General features: G+C 42.4%; 3 protein-coding genes and 2 pseudogenes across 5 annotated transcripts; 4 read left to right on the top strand and 1 right to left on the bottom strand.

Moving 5' to 3' along the window:
- Positions 1-219: 219 nt before the first annotated feature.
- Positions 220-1,501, top strand: EV420DRAFT_1476150 (uncharacterized protein; the record flags this gene model as incomplete). The annotated part of the gene is made up of 2 exons (XM_060469317.1): positions 220-882; positions 983-1,501. 2 exons carry the CDS (start codon positions 220-222, stop codon positions 1,499-1,501), a joined length of 1,182 nt encoding a protein of 393 aa, XP_060335881.1.
- Positions 1,502-2,745: 1,244 nt separating this feature from the next.
- On the bottom strand, positions 2,746-2,843 carry EV420DRAFT_t74 (annotated as a pseudogene). Its single transcript has one exon. The product of its transcript is annotated as a tRNA-OTHER (tRNA).
- A 2,476-nt stretch (positions 2,844-5,319) lies between these two features.
- Positions 5,320-5,417, top strand: EV420DRAFT_t75 (annotated as a pseudogene). Its single transcript has one exon. The product of its transcript is annotated as a tRNA-OTHER (tRNA).
- A 6,167-nt stretch (positions 5,418-11,584) lies between these two features.
- Positions 11,585-12,252, top strand: EV420DRAFT_1476149 (uncharacterized protein; the record flags this gene model as incomplete). Its single annotated transcript, XM_060469316.1, has 3 exons — positions 11,585-11,744; positions 12,020-12,196; positions 12,230-12,252. The coding sequence occupies 3 exons, from the start codon at positions 11,585-11,587 to the stop codon at positions 12,250-12,252; spliced, it is 360 nt and encodes a 119-aa protein (XP_060335880.1).
- A 4,781-nt stretch (positions 12,253-17,033) lies between these two features.
- Positions 17,034-17,928, top strand: EV420DRAFT_1476148 (uncharacterized protein; the record flags this gene model as incomplete). Its single annotated transcript, XM_060469315.1, has 3 exons — positions 17,034-17,043; positions 17,151-17,194; positions 17,434-17,928. The coding sequence occupies 3 exons, from the start codon at positions 17,034-17,036 to the stop codon at positions 17,926-17,928; spliced, it is 549 nt and encodes a 182-aa protein (XP_060335879.1).
- Positions 17,929-19,868: the final 1,940 nt, after the last annotated feature.

Raw genomic sequence — 19,868 nt, 5'->3', positions numbered from 1 at the left:
TGTGGTCTTACACCCCAGCTTCAGCTAAAGTTATACACTCCTAACTTTTCACGCAGAAACTCACTGCTTCCAAGATTAAGGACTATCGTTTCTAACCTAGCGATTGCAACGCCCTCTTCACAACTGAATCACTGAATGCGAGTGACAGTTTAGAGGCAAACATTGTTCAATCCAAGTTAGTGTGTTACATATGCCTTGTTAATTTAACAACAGGAGAAGATGTCACAGAGGAGTACTTCTGACCAAACTGTGAGCAGTATGTGGGAAGTGGAAGTGATGAGGAAAGTGGTAGAAGAGGCCCTTTCTCCTTTGCAGACCTCCACCCTGGAAACCCAATATTCATGGAAGGATACTGGACAGACGATACAGGATCCTGGGATGAGGAGGACCAGGGAGACAATGGAAGTTCAAGCAGGGACAGCCCTTCAGATGGAGGGGACCTCTCCCTCCCTACCCAGGGACAGAGATTGGCTAGAGAGGTTAGAACAGATGCTGCAAGACAAGAAGCAGCAAGAAACATGGAGAACAAGTCAGATGGTTTTTGGATTACCACCCCAACCTCTCCAAACGATATTTCAGTCATCCCCAACCTCAGAGTCACAGTACCAGGAACCCCGACCAGTTCCTCTGGAAGCACCATATCCTGGCACTCTCGAGGGGGAACCTGCAGAATCCTCAGACTCAACACTCCACCATGCCTTACTTTACTGTATCCAAGAGTTGGAGAACTTGGCATCAGTTGGAATGACAATCCACTCCTTGATCCCCAAATTCAAACCCCTCCTGGTTGGTCATCACACTGGTCCCCTCCCAGTAGAGAAGACCAATGTTATGCCCCAGCCACTCTTGATGTTAGAGACTTACTCAGAAGAACAATGGGGGGTTCCCTTTCTGAAACAACAGCAGTTGACACAACCTCCTCAATTGGGGGGCAATCGACACCATCACTACAATCAATGATGCTACCACCAACAATTCTGAGTCTGAGGACCCAGATGATGACCCAGAAACAAAACACCTTCCACAGATGGGAGACGTAACCCTAACACCCCAGTCAAAATCCTTTTTTGCTGGGTTTTCTTCTCAAGTAGTACCTCCAACAGGTACCAAATCCTTAAGTGGTTTGAAGGAAACCAATCCCTTCAAAACGAGGTCAATCAAGGCCCTGTCCCACCAGAGCTCAATACAGCACATCCTGGCAAACCCTACTGTGGGTACACCATCTGTCGACGATTTTGGGAAGTCACCAGAAATTGAATTGGGCCCCTACTGGAGCTCGAGCCCTATATCTCTCTCTACTATGAGCGCATCTTCCATCAAGGAGATTACCTTGACTGACTGGACTTCTGGGTCCGAGCTATACTCAAAACCAAACAAGCCAGCCAAAGAGACTATGACGACGAGCCACCCTTTGATGAGGGGACAGGCAAGTTTGTCTAGGGATCCAGCACTAGGCCTAATGACAGAAGAAATCTATAACTTAAACTGGAACCAGATGTGATACTGGACCAAGGCCCACCTTCCCTACGAAATATCATGGACCACATTGAACCAAGAGAGGGCATACCAACATGCCTCCACAGGCTCTCAGTTAGAAAGGATTATACTGTCCACTGAAACCCAACATGCAGTGATTAAATATTGGAATGATATACACTCTGACCAACAATTGGAACCAGCCACATGTTACCAGATCCCCATCTCTTCTCCCACATCCTCTGGAAGCATGGTACCACCCGTACATGATTCTCACTACATACCCTCAATGGCTCTCAGACTATTTGCTGGAGGACAAGGCTTGGAACAACACCTACACAGTATGACCATGGAGACTGCTAATAATGGAAAAGGACCGATCCCACTGGATGGCAGAGATGGTGGTGGACCCAGTGGACCAAGCAGAGGAGGAGGCAGAGGAGGAGTGCCTCTGCCACCCCCTCCCACAGGATCACCATCACTGGAAAATGATCGAAATCTTCGATCACTTCCTTGCCCTGAAAATCTGCCACTCCCACCTGATCTGTCAGATGGCTGGGCAATCACTGATGGACAGCCCAACCCCTGGAATAATGTCAAGCCTGTACTTATTGAAAAGCCAGATCACTTTTATGGAAAGGCTGATGACGTCGATAGATTCTTCATCCACTGCAAATATCACTTCGAGGCCCATGCCCAATATTTCGCCCTTAATGAGGCCTGGGGATATGGTCCTAGTTGAGTAGTATTTGCCATATCCTTTTTCAAAGGACAAGCCATGCAATGGTGGGTAGACCAATAACACAAGTATAAGGACACGGTGATGGGACAATATCGTGTCCCAATCTGGGAAGCCTTCGAACGAGCATTATGTGATCAATTCTAAGAGGTCACCAAAATTAAGATCTGGTGGGCTGAATGGAAGAAACTAAGGCAGACACAATTCCAGTCAGCCATTGCGTTGTTCAACAAATTCGAGGAACTAGTGATAAAGGCCAAATGTTTCAACAACGAGGACCAAATGAAGGAGGTAGTCAAACTCGCCATATGCCCCAACATAAAGAAGCAAATCATGGGAAGTGACAATTATCATCCACAAGGCACCTGTAGCTGCTACTTTGATGCATCAAACACTGTTAGTTGACAGTTAATTGTGATACATCAGGAGTGTCAGTTTACATCCAGCCCATATACAGTAATTCCATCAGGATAACAAAGTGGCTTAGTAAGCTTCCCAATCTGTGTCAATGATGGCATCATTAGATGAGAAGGCAATTTCAGGAATTGAACCTGGGACCTCAAAAATAAATCCAATAATATCACATGATCTTTTCAAGCAGGCAGGCTAACCACTACATCATACTGGCATTATATATATGTCTTTTCATCTCTATATATACTCTCCCTCCCTTAACATTTATGACCTCATATTGATGCCCTCCCTTTGCTCCGCTCTGGTGCGCTCTTTTGCCTTTTTAGGCTCCCCAAATCAGCCCATCAATTTTGGCTGGATCCAGTGGCAGTGCCGCATTTTTAATACCCAAAATAGGGGCTATTTTCCGGTCAAAATAGCTATTGGGCTATTCTCAGGCTACTGGCTGGGCCAGGGGATAGCACTATAATCTGTATAGACATAAACAACATAAAATAGAGCCCTCTAATGATGCATAGGAGCCCTGGATAGTGGGATAAAAGGGTAATATAATGAAAATCGCATAAATATTCGCTTTTGGGGGCTGCTGCATGCATTGGATCGGCTGGAGGACTTCACCAATCAATTCCCTGACCTTGAAAACACCCAAACAACCCCTCCACAGTACTTTTGGCACACTTCATTCCTGGAGATAAACGAAAATATTCGCTTTTTAGGGTGCAGCATGCTCCAGATCGCTTTGAAAACATTACCAGTCGATTCCTATGCTATAAAAACCCTAGAATACATCCTCCTTCGTAATATAGGTCCAGTATAATACAGTATAAAAGGGGGTATTAGGGGGCATACATCGCTTATTTTGTTTTTCGCACTTCGGATGGCTTGGAGAGCATCACCAATGGATTCCCTGATATTAAAAACCCCAAAACGACTCCAGCCTTTATTTATAGGGTCTCAAAAACGACAGAAATAATGATATTACAGTTTGGGAGGAGCACATGTAATAAATCCTATTTCTGGACTTCAGACCACTTCGGAGTTTTGTCTATTGTGTTTATTGACCTAAATAACACTCAAATGACCCCACAGGACAAAGGAAACCATCAGAAATACATGTGATAAAAAGAGTAATAGGGGGATGGAGGAGACATACCTTATATTTCGCATTTCTAATAGTTAGGGAGGGTATTCTTGTTATATAACAGACTATATATATTGTACAATGGTGTGTATGAAGCCCCATGGATATCCGAAATGTATTGAATGAGATATGAGCAGATCATTCTGTAAAACAGGAGGAGCACATCCCATATTTCGATGTTCTGCTCATTCTATGGCCTGGGGATCATCGGATTCGGATTCCTTGACCCAAAAAACAGTAGGGCCACCTATCATCCATAGGAGCCATTTTACCCAGCTAACACATACAGCCATATGTAGCTACAGGACAATATAAGTGACAAATGAGAGAACATCTTGTACTTCGGAGTTTGAACATCTGAATACCATGGATGATAGGTGGCCCTACTGTTTTTTGGGTCAAGGAATCCGAATCCGATGATCCCCAGGCCATAGAATGAGCAGAACATCGAAATATGGGATGTGCTCCTCCTGTTTTACAGAATGATCTGCTCATATCTCATTCAATACATTTCGGATATCCATGGGGCTTCATACACACCATTGTACAATATATATAGTCTGTTATATAACAAGAATACCCTCCCTAACTATTAGAAATGCGAAATATAAGGTATGTCTCCTCCATCCCCCTATTACTCTTTTTATCACATATTTCTGATGGTTTCCTTTCTCCTGTGGGGTCATTTGAGTGTTATTTAGGTCAATAAACACAATAGACAAAACTCCGAAGTGGTCTGAAGTCCAGAAATAGGATTTATTACATGTGCTCCTCCCAAACTGTAATATCATTATTTCTGTCGTTTTTGAGACCCTATAAATAAAGGCTGGAGTCGTTTTGGGGTTTTTAATATCAGGGAATCCATTGGTGATGCTCTCCAAGCCATCCGAAGTGCGAAAAACAAAATAAGCGATGTATGCCCCCTAATACCCCCTTTTATACTGTATTATACTGGACCTATATTACGAAGGAGGATGTATTCTAGGGTTTTTATAGCATAGGAATCGACTGGTAATGTTTTCAAAGCGATCTGGAGCATGCTGCACCCTAAAAAGCGAATATTTTCGTTTATCTCCAGGAATGAAGTGTGCCAAAAGTACTGTGGAGGGGTTGTTTGGGTGTTTTCAAGGTCAGGGAATTGATTGGTGAAGTCCTCCAGCCGATCCAATGCATGCAGCAGCCCCCAAAAGCGAATATTTATGCGATTTTCATTATATTACCCTTTTATCCCACTATCCAGGGCTCCTATGCATCATTAGAGGGCTCTATTTTATGTTGTTTATGTCTATACAGATTATAGTGCTATCCCCTGGCCCAGCCAGTAGCCTGAGAATAGCCCAATAGCTATTTTGACCGGAAAATAGCCCCTATTTTGGGTATTAAAAATGCGGCACTGCCACTGGATCCAGCCAAAATTGATGGGCTGATTTGGGGAGCCTAAAAAGGCAAAAGAGCGCACCAGAGCGGAGCAAAGGGAGGGCATCAATATGAGGTCATAAATGTTAAGGGAGGGAGAGTATATATAGAGATGAAAAGACATATATATAATGCCAGTATGATGTAGTGGTTAGCCTGCCTGCTTGAAAAGATCATGTGATATTATTGGATTTATTTTTGAGGTCCCAGGTTCAATTCCTGAAATTGCCTTCTCATCTAATGATGCCATCATTGACACAGATTGGGAAGCTTACTAAGCCACTTTGTTATCCTGATGGAATTACTGTATATGGGCTGGATGTAAACTGACACTCCTGATGTATCACAATTAACTGTCAACTAACAGTGTTTGATGCATCAAAGTAGCAGCTATAGGTGCTTCTTCCCGAAGGGATTCTTTGCCTTCACTGTCTCGGTGATCCTCGCCCTGAAGCTCAAGCGTGGAGGCTCACTCTTCTCTGTCAGGTAAGGGGTGTCAAAGTGTGTCTCACTCCCTCCTTGGCTGTGGTGTGAGGGACCGGAGCTAGATGGTGCTTGTTGTTTGTGGGGTTCCTGTTGATGAGCCATTGAGTTCATGTACTCTTCCTCTTTTGGGGGTCAGTGCTCTTTGGTGTCAGGTTGGTCGGAGGATATGGAGAACTGCGACTGCAGTTACTAGTGTCAAGATACTAAAGGTACTTCCAAAGATAATGGTGGTGTGGTCTGAGGGGGTGAGCGGCATAAAGTTTGCTGTACCACAACGAATGTTTATGATCTCGAGGTATGATGGGTGCCATTTTAAATAACGGGCTGAAGATTTCTTTTCTTTGGAAGTATAACAGTGACTGCCTTGAAGCGGTACAGTTATCGTTATCAATGGTAAGGATAGTAAGGACAAGCTTCGGCTAATTGTTAAGCACTAACTCTAATCTGAACCAAGGCTGGTCTCTATCCTGTCACTCGCATTCGGTGATTCAGTGTTAGAGAGGTGTTGGTAGATTGCGAGAAGTTAGGCATCACTTATAGTGAAAGCGAGGAGCTTGTAAGAGTTAGGAGTATATAACCTTAGCCAAAGCTGGGGTCTAAGACCACAGTGTAGGCTAGCTTAAATACATGTTAGACTCGTACTAAGAATAGTATCTACAAGGGTGCGTGCAACAAGAAGTGTGTCTTTCAACGAATGAGGAGGGAGGACACTAAAAGAAGTGTACTCCCGACAAATGAGAGTAAAGAGTGCATATCACCTGCATCTGTGTGGGACTCCATCTGAATAGGCTGCATCCTGTAGACTGCCCTCAACTGGTGGTCGACTCTTGTCCAACTACTAAGAAGCATGATGGCGCATGCAGGTCGTTGGTCACCTGGGGGTGGCAGCTGTGAATTGGGGTGACGGCAACTGGGTAAATGGGTAAGGAGTGTGCTGGTGGAATATCATGGGTCTGGGAGATAAGATAGGCAGGTCCGGGGTTCTGAGAGATAAGAATAAGATAAGATAAGGAAAATAGGAGTAAAGTCATAATACTCTTCTGAGACAGTGTTCAGGAGGAAGGTCACATCTGGAAAGGATTGGTTTCCAGCAAACCACTCAAAAATTCTCCACTGTCCTTCAGCATCTGGGAGGAAGATGACCCACTATATAGGCTCAACCCAGAGTGGAGAGTCAGCATGGGTGTAGTACTCATAGAGCTTTCTGCTGTCAGAAGAGTCTCTCTCCTGGTTAATTGCATTGGGGTAGTTGTCTGAGGTGAAAGTTAGGTGCTGGAGCTCCAATGAAGGCTTCACAAACTGTCTGAGGTCTGCAATGGTAAAGATGTCTCTTGGGAGAATGTCAGATTCAGGTCTAGCCAGCTTGGGAGGCTGGTCAACATCATCATTCCAGCCTGGTATTGCCTCTCCATATCTTGGGTATGGCAAAGGAACATGTGGAATGCATGGTGGAGTGTCAACTCCCCAGACTCAGCAGGTTCTATGGAGAGAGTATCAGGATGTGGGAGTGTATGAGGTGAGGGCTGGGGTTCCTGAGAAGCTAGTCGGGGAGGTTAGTGCAGTGTACCAAAGAGTCTTTGATTCATCTCCTCAGTGTCTTCCTGCCTCTTTCTCTGCAGGAAGTCATCCATCTCCTCCTCCTATGACTTGCCCTCAGATTCCAATGAAAAACTCATTGGTAACATCGACTCAGCTGGTTGAGTTGATGAAACATACATTGTCTCCTCCATTGATCATGATTCTTCCACAGACAGTGTCTATATAGAATCTTCAGGTTCCTCTCTGATAGAGTCACTCTCCATCTGAGTCATAGCCTAGTATGGCAGCTGATAACTTAGTGAAAGTGACTGAGTGCTCTGCAACACTCTCAGCATCATCAGACAGGATATGGAGGCAACCAAGGTCTTCTTCCCTCAGGAAATCACCTTCTCCATTGCTTGGCTGAGCTTCTCTTGTGGGAATAGGGTGGACTGATGTGGGAAGGTCTTTGTCAGTGGGTATGGGAGTTCAAAATCTTGTTCTGTTGTTGGGCTCTGACATACAGTGTCAGAACCTGATAGTGCTGCTTGTTCAGGAGCTTCCTGTTGATGAGCCATTGAGCCCATTTACTTGCCCTCTTCTGGGGGTCAGTACTCTTTGGCATTGTTAGGGTCAGGTGTAGTGAACAGCGATAGCTCCTAATAGGAGTATTAGAGAGCCAAAGGTACAACCAAATATGAGGGTATTTCAGTCTGAAGAGTTTATATGATCACTGTCATTGAATAATAATAAGAATATTCAAAGGCAAGCTTTAGCTAATTGTAATGCATCAACTTGATCAGTAAGGCATGATCTCTATCTGTCACTCACATTTGGTGAATCAGAGTAAGAGAAGCATTGCAGACCATTGTTTAAGTGACATAGACTTCTTAGTCCACAAGCAGAGAGCTTGAGTAAGAGTTGGGAGTGTATAACCTTAGCTGAAGCTGGGACTTAAGACCACAGCTGAGGCTAGCTTAAATACATGTAGGCTCTACCTAATAATAGTATACTGTTCATGATTCTCATGTAGAGAAGTATGGTCTTCAATGAATGAGTGTAAAGAGTGCATAGGGCTGGAGTGCTGAGCAGCTCCAGAGTGAAGGAATGTATGTTGGTCGTGGAATTACATCATGATCAGAACCCCATAAAAGTGATGTGAGTGATGGTGAATAGGGGTTCCAGAATAACCTAGTACCAGATGCTGGGAGATAAGATAAGATAAAGCAAAAAATAGGGGTAAAACCATGGCAGCGATTGACAGAAATGAAAAAGAAGGCTAGAAAAGTGGTGAGGGAGAGAAAGATAGCAGATGTGAAGGCTAAGAAGGAGGAGCAGGAGCAGGAAGCCATAGAGAGGAAACAGCAAAAGAAAGAGGCAGAGGCAGAGGCAAAACAATTGGAAGAAGAGAGAAAGGCTGTGGAGAGAGATGAAGAGAATGAGAGATTATTGGAGGAAGCAAGATTAGCTGTGGAGTCTAAGAAGGAGACTAAGAGTGGGACCAAAGAAGATGACAAGGAGGAGAAAGAGGAAGAGGACCCTAAGGCTGCAGTGATGAAGCAGTTGGTGGAGAAGAGAAAGGATCTGAAGGGTAAGAGTAGAGCAGTAGATTTGGCACTCACAGAGACTTCGAGGAAGTGAAGGCTGAAGTCAAGCAAGATTGTGGTGACAAGTGGTAATGAGAAGGTAGCAGGACCATTGCAAAGGCCCATGAAAAAGTTGAAGATGGAGCCTGAGATGCAGACAGATGATTAGAAATATAAGGACAATGGTATGTGTTCCTATGAATTCTGAATCTGTTGCTGACTTGTAGTTGTATAGAGTGTTGTGGATGTTGCAAAATTGATGATGTCAAGTGTTTTGTTAGGAGTGGCCATACTTGTGAGTGCTGCAAGTTAAAGAAAATGAAGTGTACATTCAATCAAGGCAAAGGATCAGGTTCCACAGGGTTCCGTGAGGTCTTAGACCTCTTGTATAAGATTTACAAGAAGATGGAGGAGTTTGAGGAGAGTCTGGAGAGGGTAGAGGGAAAGGTGGACCTTCTTGAAAGTCATGTCAATGATTTGGTTGATGATTTTTATTCTGATAATGAACCAGAGTACCCATGGAATTTCTTCCCTGAGGAGTACCAGCAAGAAATCCAGTCTTCCAAGATTAAGCTTGAGAAGCTGAAGAACATCAACACAGAGGCCCTACAGAAAGCTATGCAGATGCAACTTGACAAGAACATTGCTCATGTGTGGCATGCCCACATTATGGGGCCTGATATGGGGGGCAGATGGTGTAGTGGTTACCTCTGCTTGCTCGATTGTACCTCGTTCCACACAGAAAATATTTATTTTCGCACTCGCGAGTTCGAGCCCCCCACCCCCCCAGAAAGTAACACTCTAGACACTTTCCGGGTTCTACCACTTCCGATATCCGAATCACGTGAAATGCAGCCTCCCTTTCTAAAACATGATCAAGTCACGCACATTACCCCCTCTAAAATCACACGACAAATCTTATCTCTCCTTGCCATTCTGGGCATCGGTTCGAGACCCTTCCAGTGATCTTTCGAATAAGACAGGGAAACGGAGTCGCGTGCCGCAAGGCTGCCGCCTGGTTGGGACCCAGGTGTAACAAAATGGAGTGGTGATCCAAGCACACCCCGGCCTGGCACATCACCCCCGCATCAATTGATCACACTGTGTTGGTGATCTTGGCCGAGTAAGGCAGGTCTGGGAAAGAGAGACCGGAGAAGGACTGGGATTGATGGAGTTTGATGGGAAGTAGGACTAGGCCATGAGAAGGGTCTGGTGAAGAAACGATGGTGACGGATAGATTGCGGCCATTTCTCGGCAGAGGTCAGGATTTCCCAAAGTGGGAAAAGGTGGCAGTGCCCGAGTCGCACCAAGTTATCGAGGGCGAGGGATAATTTCGTGCCATAACATAAGTGCACAGCTTGTTAAGCTGACTTAATCGATGACATCATACACACAGTAACACAAGTAGCTAAATTGGACCATACGCATGCATAACCAATATACTTAGGATTTAAAAAAAAAAAAAAAAAAAAAATGGGGCCTGATACATTTGATGGTAGTGACCTCTTCAAGTTGGCCAACATAGTATTCTGGCATAGGTATTATGAGGAGGATGGTCTGAAAAAAGCTTTGGAGGCTAGGGAGAGATTCTTGGATATGAGGTGAAGGTATTATGAGTGCAGAGACTGTGTTAGGATTATGCCAATAGGAATGCAGCAGAGATTGCACATAGCAGAAAGCTGCAGAAAGCATCAGGCATAGGCAAAGCTATTAGCAATGTCACCTCTAAGCCAAAGCCCTAAGATGAATACAGATGGAAGTCCACAGAGTGACAGAGATGAGGTAAGAGATAAGTCCAATAGATTGGAGTTCCATAGACTGGAGAATGAGTTTTGACTTAAAGTTGGAGAGAGAGATTGAGCTGAACCAAGTTGATATTCAAACTTGTTAGCTGGTGTGGTGCTTATTTGATGGACATTGGATTTATGCATTCATGTCATGTCAAGATCACATGTGTACCACATGATCTCTCTGAACTTATATATACTATATATTGTCTTCTTTCCTCCTCAGTCACTACTTCACTATCCATGCACTGAGAAGGTATGTTCATTTCTTTCTATATCTTGTATTGCCTTTCTCACTTATCTCTATACTATAGTCTGATGTTCATCATATCAGTACAGGTATAAAATACAATCACTACTTCACTATCCATGCACTGAGGAGTCTGACATTCATTGTATCAGTACAGGTACCTCTAGCTAACAGAACTGAGTATCTACAGTGTAGTTCTAAGGCTTATATACTAGTTAGGAGTCTGATCTGGTTTCTACTTGGAGTGGTCTACATTCTAGAGTGGTCAGTAGTTGTAGTCTACTGATCAGTAGCCAATGGAGTCTGATGACATACTCACTACTGATGTTGGGCTATTGATAAATTAAAATGGAGAGGTGAAATATAAAATAGAATATGAAATAGAAACTGAGAATCAGAATTCATAGGATTCTATAATGCAGTTTGTTGGAATTAGGTGTGGAGTCAGAGTTCCATTGGCATATACGTTACAGTATCCCCTCTTAGTGTTTTTACCCTCAAGAATACAAATCCCAATGACCAAGCATGTCCACATGAAGTTCTGCAGGGTGATCACATGCAAATTCACCTCTTAACTAGTAACCACCAACATCTCCCCTCATTTCTAAACTTCATTTCTCATTGTTCATCATGTCATCAACTATTGAATACTGCCTTTCTGTAACCCCCAAGCTTTATGAGGCTCTCCCAATGCCAACTGACACCACTCCTGATGAGTTGGAGTATTTTTACAAACAATGAGACACTAATATTGAAGTGTACAATGAGACTATGGAGTGCTGGGATGAATACAAGGAGCAGCAACAGAAAAAGGCTAAGTTAGAAGCCATGGAATTGGCTAAGCAGGAGAGGAAGAGGGAAAGGGACTTGAAACTTAAGAAGGTGAAGGAAGTGGTGAAAGTGAAGGCAGAGGCCATCTTCTTACTAGACAGTTATCATTAGATCTCACTTCAGAGACATTAGCATTACTGGCTATCTCTTCCAAGCAAGATCATCTGAATTTGATAATAATGAGAGTTATTTTTCATCATTGCACAATAGCATTGCTTTATAAAAGAACAAAAGTACACATGTTACACTACAAAGCAATGCCAGTCTAGAAACTATCATAAACTGAGAATTGTGATTGATATTATTATAGTGAACTGAACTGAAAAAACAAAAAACACATCTACTTGGACTTTTTGACTGGGACAGGTTTGGTAGGTACCTTAAAAACCTCAGGCCTCAACTTGAAAGCTGGCTTTTTGGAGTCAGAAGGGGCATTGCTTTTAGACACTGTGGCAGAGGTGGTAGAAGCAGCAGAGAGGGGGCAAGTGCTGCAATTGCCACTCCTAGATGCAATAGGAGCAGATGATCTGCCAGATAATGCAGCAGAGAGAGGTTAGATAGATGTATGATGACTGGTGGTGGTAGGCATAGGCAGAGTGAAGATGTGAGGAATAGATGCTTCATCATTATCTGATGAGTTGCCCTTTATTTCCTTCCAAATCCAGTTGGTCTGAGCATCAGCATCCTCCCATGAGGTCTTTGCCTGCAATGGCAGACCTCCCTCAGTAGTGATAGCAGGAATGTTGTGTTCCTGTCAGTTTGCCAGGACATGATGAACTAGGCCATACAATGAAACCATATTTGCTGAGTCCAAGGATGTACTGTGTAATTTGTGCTTCACAGCAAGCAGATTGTAGATATTATCAACATGGTCAATAGAGTCAGGAAAGAATCCTTTAAAATGCATGAGAGACAGTCCAGTCAGCCAATTGTAGATCCAGCATTTGTTGTTTGATTTTTTGCATTGTTAGCATGGACTGGAGCTGATGAAGTTCAATCTGAAGTTCAAGAAGAGCAATGTGTGAAAAGGCTATTGTGCTGCCTGTGTGGTCACTTCAATGTAGCAAAAAGCATATGCAGGGGTAGGAAAGAGAAAGATATTTGAGAATAACTCACTTTCCTTCTATTAGATATAGCTTTAGGTGGCAATGCCTAAGTGGTAATACAAAAGAAACAAGTGTTGGGTTGACATACATTTGAAGATAGTACCTGGACTTGTGAATTGGAAGGAGACTTCTCATGTGAAGTGTCATGAATTCACTTCTATTTTTCACTTTAGTCATTTGCTTCATGTCATTCTTCCTTGATCATCATCTGATTCTCATCATCACTCCTATCTGGCTCATTCATAACCTGCTTGCTGATACTCCCACATCATATCATGCTTCTATCACTACATCATTGTTCTGATCATTAACAGTTGCTTCTATATCACTTGATCCCTGGTTTGCGGTAGATGAGCTCAGACATTCTTACTCAGATGGAATCCTGACCATAAGGACACTGTTCTTCCAGAACCTCGCTTGCCTCACTGGCCGTTCACCATTGGGCAGTCTTTTTATTGGTATATTGCCATTGGCTATGTCACACTAATTCTTTATCATGGAACCATAGTAGCATAGTTATTATTAACATACCAAAACTTGTATTTAAGCAAGCCTCAGCTGTGGGCTAAACCTCAGCTTCAGCTAAGGTTATACACTCCCAACTTTACTTGAACTCCAAGTTCCATGACTATCTAAGTCCCGACTACTTAACAATGATCCACATCGCTACCTTTGTTTCACTTCACCAAAGTGTGAGTGATGAACTAAGGACCGACCTTGTATATCCAAGTTGGTGCTTGACATAAAGGATTTTGACTTCTATTGAGATCAAAATCAAAAGACACACTGAGAGTGTGTTCAGCCTGAGGGGATACTTGTGCAGCAGGAGGGTGTTGAGACAGAGATCTAAATTAGGCAATAATAGAAGAGCTATGAGTACTCCTATCTTCTTCAGGTGTCTACAAGATATTCAGATAAAAGCTGGTAAGATTTAAAGAGTTCATGTACTCCAGACACCAAATTCTGCTCTGCTGAGTTGTATTCAATGCTGGCCTCTTGGTTTTTTAGCTCTAAAGTACTACATGCTTTGCTAGGACTATCTGAGTCTGGTGGTTATTCACATTTGGACTTGGTCAAGACTATTGGAGACAAGTGAGAGGAAGAAAGGCAGAGAGGCACAAAACATACTTGATCAGAGTTGTTTGAATTGCAATTTTGTGTTTTATCAAAATTTCAAATTCTGAAATCATACAAGCTAAGACAAGAGAGTAGAATCTCTGAGAAGATACTCATATTTCTCTATGTCAGGAAGATAATAATAGCACCTTTTGATGGGACAAAATAGCCTGTGGGTCCTGTAAAGCACAATGGCAATGATCTGACATATCAGCAAGCACTGATGAGGTTGCAGTGGGGCCAGATGAAGCTGTGTGCCAGTGAATGTTAAGGGAGGTGGCAGAGAGTGAGAAAACTTATCAGAGGCTTGTGGTATCAAAGATCTTTGCATAGCTTAAAAAATGTAAGTGATTTTTGTACAAATAATGAAAACACATACCAAATAAGACCATAAGCAGTCCTTTGCTAGGGGGTGGACATCTACAAGAGCTGACCATTAAGTTGAATCAAACATCATGCATGGAGAGAGACAGAGAGAAGAAAAGAAATACAGATATTAGCAGTGAGGAGAATGGGAAAAGATGAGACTATGACAATTACAAAGATAAACATTCACAAGAAGAAAAACATATGTATGTGTTCATATATAAATACCATTGAAATTGATGCTTTTACTACACCCTCTTTCTATCCCTATGGCTACTGCCCCTGGTCACCAAAACCATGCTGAATAATAAGAGTTTTTCTGCAATTTTCTGGCCAATGTCTCTGTTATGAAGATGTTGCTGGAGATGAGTGAGATTTCCAATGTGGTCTTGTTCTGGATACCTTCTACCTTTCAACATCAGCTCAAAGTGTACAACTGTATGATTGACTTTCATGAGGACACTGCTATGTGGCATCTTTATCAAGATTGCATTTTTAATTTAGACCATATAATAGATATGTGCTTCTCTTTCTTATTAGATGTATATTGACATGATTTTCAGATTAGATGATGATGTTTTTCACCAGTTGCATTATAGCATCACACTCTAGCAGCTACAAGAAAGGTGTTAGAATGAGTAGTATTTCTTTGTGCACCCTTTGCAATGATGTTCTTGGTCTAGTGAGTCTACCCTCTCCTTATTTTCATCATTGCTAACATAAACCACAGATTATAAACTTCTGTAAAGATGCAACCTAAGAGCTGACAAGCACCTGGACAGATCACTTAGAACAAGTGAGCTTTTTGTGTTTTGTTTTGGAGATTTTAGCTAACAGGATACAAAGCATTGTAAATATCTGATAGAAACATATGATCTCCCTAAGAGTGGATGCCCTAAACAATACTGGGATCCTGCTAAACTGTGCATACTAATAGAGAAATCATTTCATATACTGGCTAGTCCTCAATCAGAAATAACAATAAATCAGGTATGGATCTCTATTATACTTATCAACTTGTCTGATATAATTTAGATTCTTTGACATATTTTTCTCTAGACACTGATGCTGATGACTGGCTGTCATCCAGGATCCTTCTGCAGGAATAGTCATTATAAGAATAAACAGTTAAAGTTTTGATACGCCTGCCTGGCGTCTACCCTTGGAAAACATGTATAAATCTAATTTTATTATCCTACAAACTACGTTTGTAGTGGTGCGAGTAAGAAAGAACCTGCAAGGTACACAGCAAGAAGTGTTAGACCCCACTGCATCAGTAAGGACTTAGCCGTGACAAGCCTAAGGGCTCGGGCAACAGACCGGTGATCCGATGACTCAGCCCGAGTGACCGAAGGTCCAGGCAGGTCGAAAGCACATGGCTGCAGCCGAACTGGCATCTCGGCACTGATGGCCGCCTGATGGCATCGGTCTAAAAGTAAGAATAACAAAACAAAGAATAATCGCGTACAGCTTTACTTACCTGGCAGCTTTCCTAGTCTCTCAGGCAGATGGTTGGCTCGCCGGATAGATGAGAAACAAGAACTATAACACCAGGGGCTCTGCCTCAGTACAGGTAAAACTTAGTATTATGAGCCAGAACACCAGGTTGCAGCACAAGATCATGATCGGGTTCACCTGGGAGCCAGGATATGAGCTCATATCCACCCGGCTCAGTCAGCGAGCACAGTAATAATACCTGGAAAGATTGGAAATATAGATAGGGTAGAATAGTATAAATACTGTCCATGTAAACTAGCGGGAGGTCAGGTTTCTGGTCCCCAGAACGCTACCAAGCAAATTAGTATGGGTTTTGGTTAAGAGCTTTGAGTCCTAGACTCACCTGGAATAGTATTTAGTGACCTGGTCACGTTTTGTGTGCAAGAACCATTCAGAAAGCAGTCAGTTCAGGAAGATACAGACAGACAGTCAGAAGTACAGTCCAGAATCCGTGTTAGTACCAGTAAAACTGCAACCAGACAGACAGTATCAGTTCAGACACTGCACCAGGCAGTTAGTACACATTCAGGAAACTGCACCAGGCAGCCTGTTGGTATCAGATTGTGTTCAGTAACACAGAAAGTTCAGATTTGTGTCGTTTCAGAATATTGCAATCAAACAAATTATATTCATTATCAACCCGGAACTAGTATCCACAGTACAAGCATCGACCCGGTGTAACTTACCCCTTCAAACCGCAATTATTGAGTGTGTTAGGGTGTGTGTGTGTAGCACTTCGCCTTCCTTAGCATAGTTAATACCTTTCAGTTTTCTGTGAGTATTAATGTTATCACATATGATATAATCTGACACTAATCAGGGCTTTGTATTATGTTGAACACCATATAATGCATCAACTTGACAAAAAATGTCAAATAAAAACCTGCTACATGCATTCAATAGTCCAGATACAATGTAGGCACTGTGCCATGAGTAATTGGTGAGAAACTTAGATAGTCATAAGGAAAGAAGCTAGAGTTGGGTATATATAACCTTAGCCAAAGCTGGGGCTTAAGGTCACAGCTGAGGCTGCTTAAATACATGTTTGAGTATACTAATAATAGAACTACAATACAAGGGTGTTAGATAGGCACTGAAGATAAGATAAGATAAAAGGAAAAGCATAATAAACTGCAACATAGAGTCTTTGATTTATTGGTTACTCCTGTGATCTGAGTGGCAAGTGATACTGTTATTTCTGTGGCTCAAAACTGAAAACAGCTACAGGGGTTCTGGAAGGTGTGGTGCTATACTGCTTCTAGAGAGGACTTGCAGCTTTGCTACATATTCTCTTTGGAAGTGAAATGGCCAAAGGTATGCTTCATCATCAGGTTAATTCAGATACTCTGAGTAAGTGTTATTCCAATGCAGTGCAAACTCTTGATTTAGTTGGGGCTGTCATGGAAGGAGTGACTGAGCAGGCTTGAGAAACCACCTATACAAATGCTCCAGCATTGCACAGAAGGTATGCCTTGATTCTCTCTATTATGTTCATGGTCTAATGTTTTGCCAGTAAAAACACTAAATATATGAAGTGTCTGTCATTGGAAGATACTGTCAAGTCCCATCCTCATCTTTAATCACTTTATACAGTCTAGAAGTTCCTAGTGAAGCATATTAAAGCCTCATCTGTAGACTGGACTCTTATCTTGGCAAGTAAAACTTATTATAGGGTATTGTGCAGCATCTAACATTTTATATTAGCCAACTCTGGTTGGTATTTGGAAAAAGAATGAGGAGATGTATTTCATTAAAGATGTTTGCCTGAGCATGATTGTGGACCATTTGACAGTCACTGATACTGATATCAAGAATGATTTCACTGCTGATGTCCCTGAAGATCACAATGAACACATATGCATTTGTGGAGATGTATACAAGCATGTTCAAGGGCAATACACTCAGCTACTTTGTTCTGTTTGTGGTGACCACTACCAGCAAAGGATTTCAGCAACTTATACAGAAGATCTCAAAGGCAAGAGTCTTATGACATATGAATCCCACCAAGAAGAGACTAACAAGCCTATTAGTCTTCCCTCCATTTTTGTCACTATGCTTCAGGAGGAGTCAAAACAAGAAAGTGAGATTGCAAGAGAGAGAGAAGAGGCAGCAGCAAAAGAGTTGACAGAGAAGATAGATCTGAAATGTGATCCCAACAGCATTGTGGAGGTGTCTTCTGGAGAGATGACATTAGAGTAATCAGCTAGAAGACTGGGCATTCTCAGGTGAGTTACAAATTTTTCTATTTTACACTTTTATTGATTTCTTTTGAAAATTGTGGGTCAATCATGAGGCAGAGAACCATAGAAGACAATAATGTCCTATTTGTATTAGTGATACTTTCTTGGAAGATTCATTGCACTTCCAGTTCTACAAAAGTACTGCTAGATATCAAGAACATTATGATGTAAATCATCATCAGAACAAGAGGGTCTCACAGTGCTGCTTTTTAGAATAGAAGGAAGAGGGAATATAACAGTGAAATAAACCAGGAGCTAGATCATTTTTTTTTGAATACTTCACTAGAACAAATACTTCTTCATAATTGTCATATGTTGCTAAGAACTTGATATAATTAGATGTTTCAAACATTTGATTGGAAAATATATTAAAGTTGTACTTAAATCCTCTTAAAATACTGGTCCAACTTTACCATCTCTGGAAAGTTAATGTCTACATTCAAACTGTCTTCTCTGGCCTTCTTCATGATCTGGATCCCAAGCTCAGATGACTGAAACTGTCAAGCACCAACTTGGATCGGCAAGGTCAAGCCTTAGTTTGTCACTCGCACTTTGGTGAAGTGAAACAAAGGTAGCGATGCAGACCGAGTTAAGTAGTCAGGACTGAATCAGTCACGGAACTTGGAGTTCAGGTAAAAGTTGAGAGTATATGACTTTAGCTGAAGCTGAGGTTTAACCACAGTGCAGGCTACTACTTAAATACAAGTTTGGTGCATTAATAATAACTGTACTACTATGGTTCCATGATAGAGAACAAGTGCGATATAGCCAATGGCAATATGCCAGTGCAAGAACTACCCAATGGTGAGTGGCCAGCTAGACGAGGAAGACTCTGGGGGAACTGTGCCCTTGTGGCCAAGACTCTGCCTGAGTAAGAATGTCTGAGCTCGTCCACTGTGAACCAGGGATCAAGTGATGCAGAAGCGACTGTTGATTGATCGGAGCAAAGATACCATGATGGAAGTTATTGTGTGATGCGAGAGTATCAGCATGGGTTACGGATGAGCCGGATGGAAGTGATGATGAGAATAAGATGACGATTGAGGAAGAATGACATGAAGCAAATGACTAAAGCAAAAAATAGGGGTGAATTTGTGACAAACTCTTAGCACTATTTCTATCTTGTTTTCTCCCTCAATGAAAATGCCTGTGCCTGCCCTTGCATTTGCCATCCCATTGTGAATGCAGGAGCCATCAGTTGCAGCAGTTATCACTTCACCATTTGGAGGGAACATTCTCATGTCTGGTAAGATATTGCATGTTTTGTCTTCTGTGAATATTCAGAACATGTCAGCTAATGTGCCATGGGTTGTGATTCTTTGATCAAATTTGTAGCCTTCTTCAAGAATTTGGGGAGCCTCCTCATAATCTTCCAGGAGCATAAATCTAGGGTCCCACTTTGGAGGCAGAGTGTCCATCAGTTCCTTCACTCATAGGATACATGCATTTGGGCAGATGCATCTCAGGTTCTCTGACATTGCAGTGCAGATGAAGCACTGACATCTTGGGCCTCATTTGGAGCATGAGTAGTTAGGGTCATCAATGAGGTAGAAGATTTCTTCTGCTTCCCCTACCAGATGTAGCTTATGGTTCTCATGAAGGCAGGTACTCGTCGCTGATTGAGTCAGGAGGTGGATTCTAGGGTCCACTTCTGAGTGGAACCAGATAGGTCGGTAATGCAGTATTTTCCTGGAGAAGGCTATGCCTTCTGCTCAAATGCCTGTCTTCTTTGCAATATCATATATTCTTTGAATGTCACAAGGTAGCTCAGATCTTTTTGCTCCAAATGATTGAAGGAAGATATTCAGTTTTACTCCAGGGCTGATGTTTTTTTCTGTGTTTAATGCTGCACAGGCAAGGATATCATGCACAAAATAAGCCCAGGTAGGTTGTTTCCTG

This window comes from Desarmillaria tabescens, assembly GCF_030435595.1.
Source record: "Desarmillaria tabescens strain CCBAS 213 chromosome Unknown EV420scaffold_6, whole genome shotgun sequence".
Lineage (NCBI taxonomy): Eukaryota > Fungi > Basidiomycota > Agaricomycetes > Agaricales > Physalacriaceae > Desarmillaria > Desarmillaria tabescens.
Note: the sequence above shows the minus strand (reverse complement) of the source record. Positions and strands in the feature narration are given on the sequence as shown.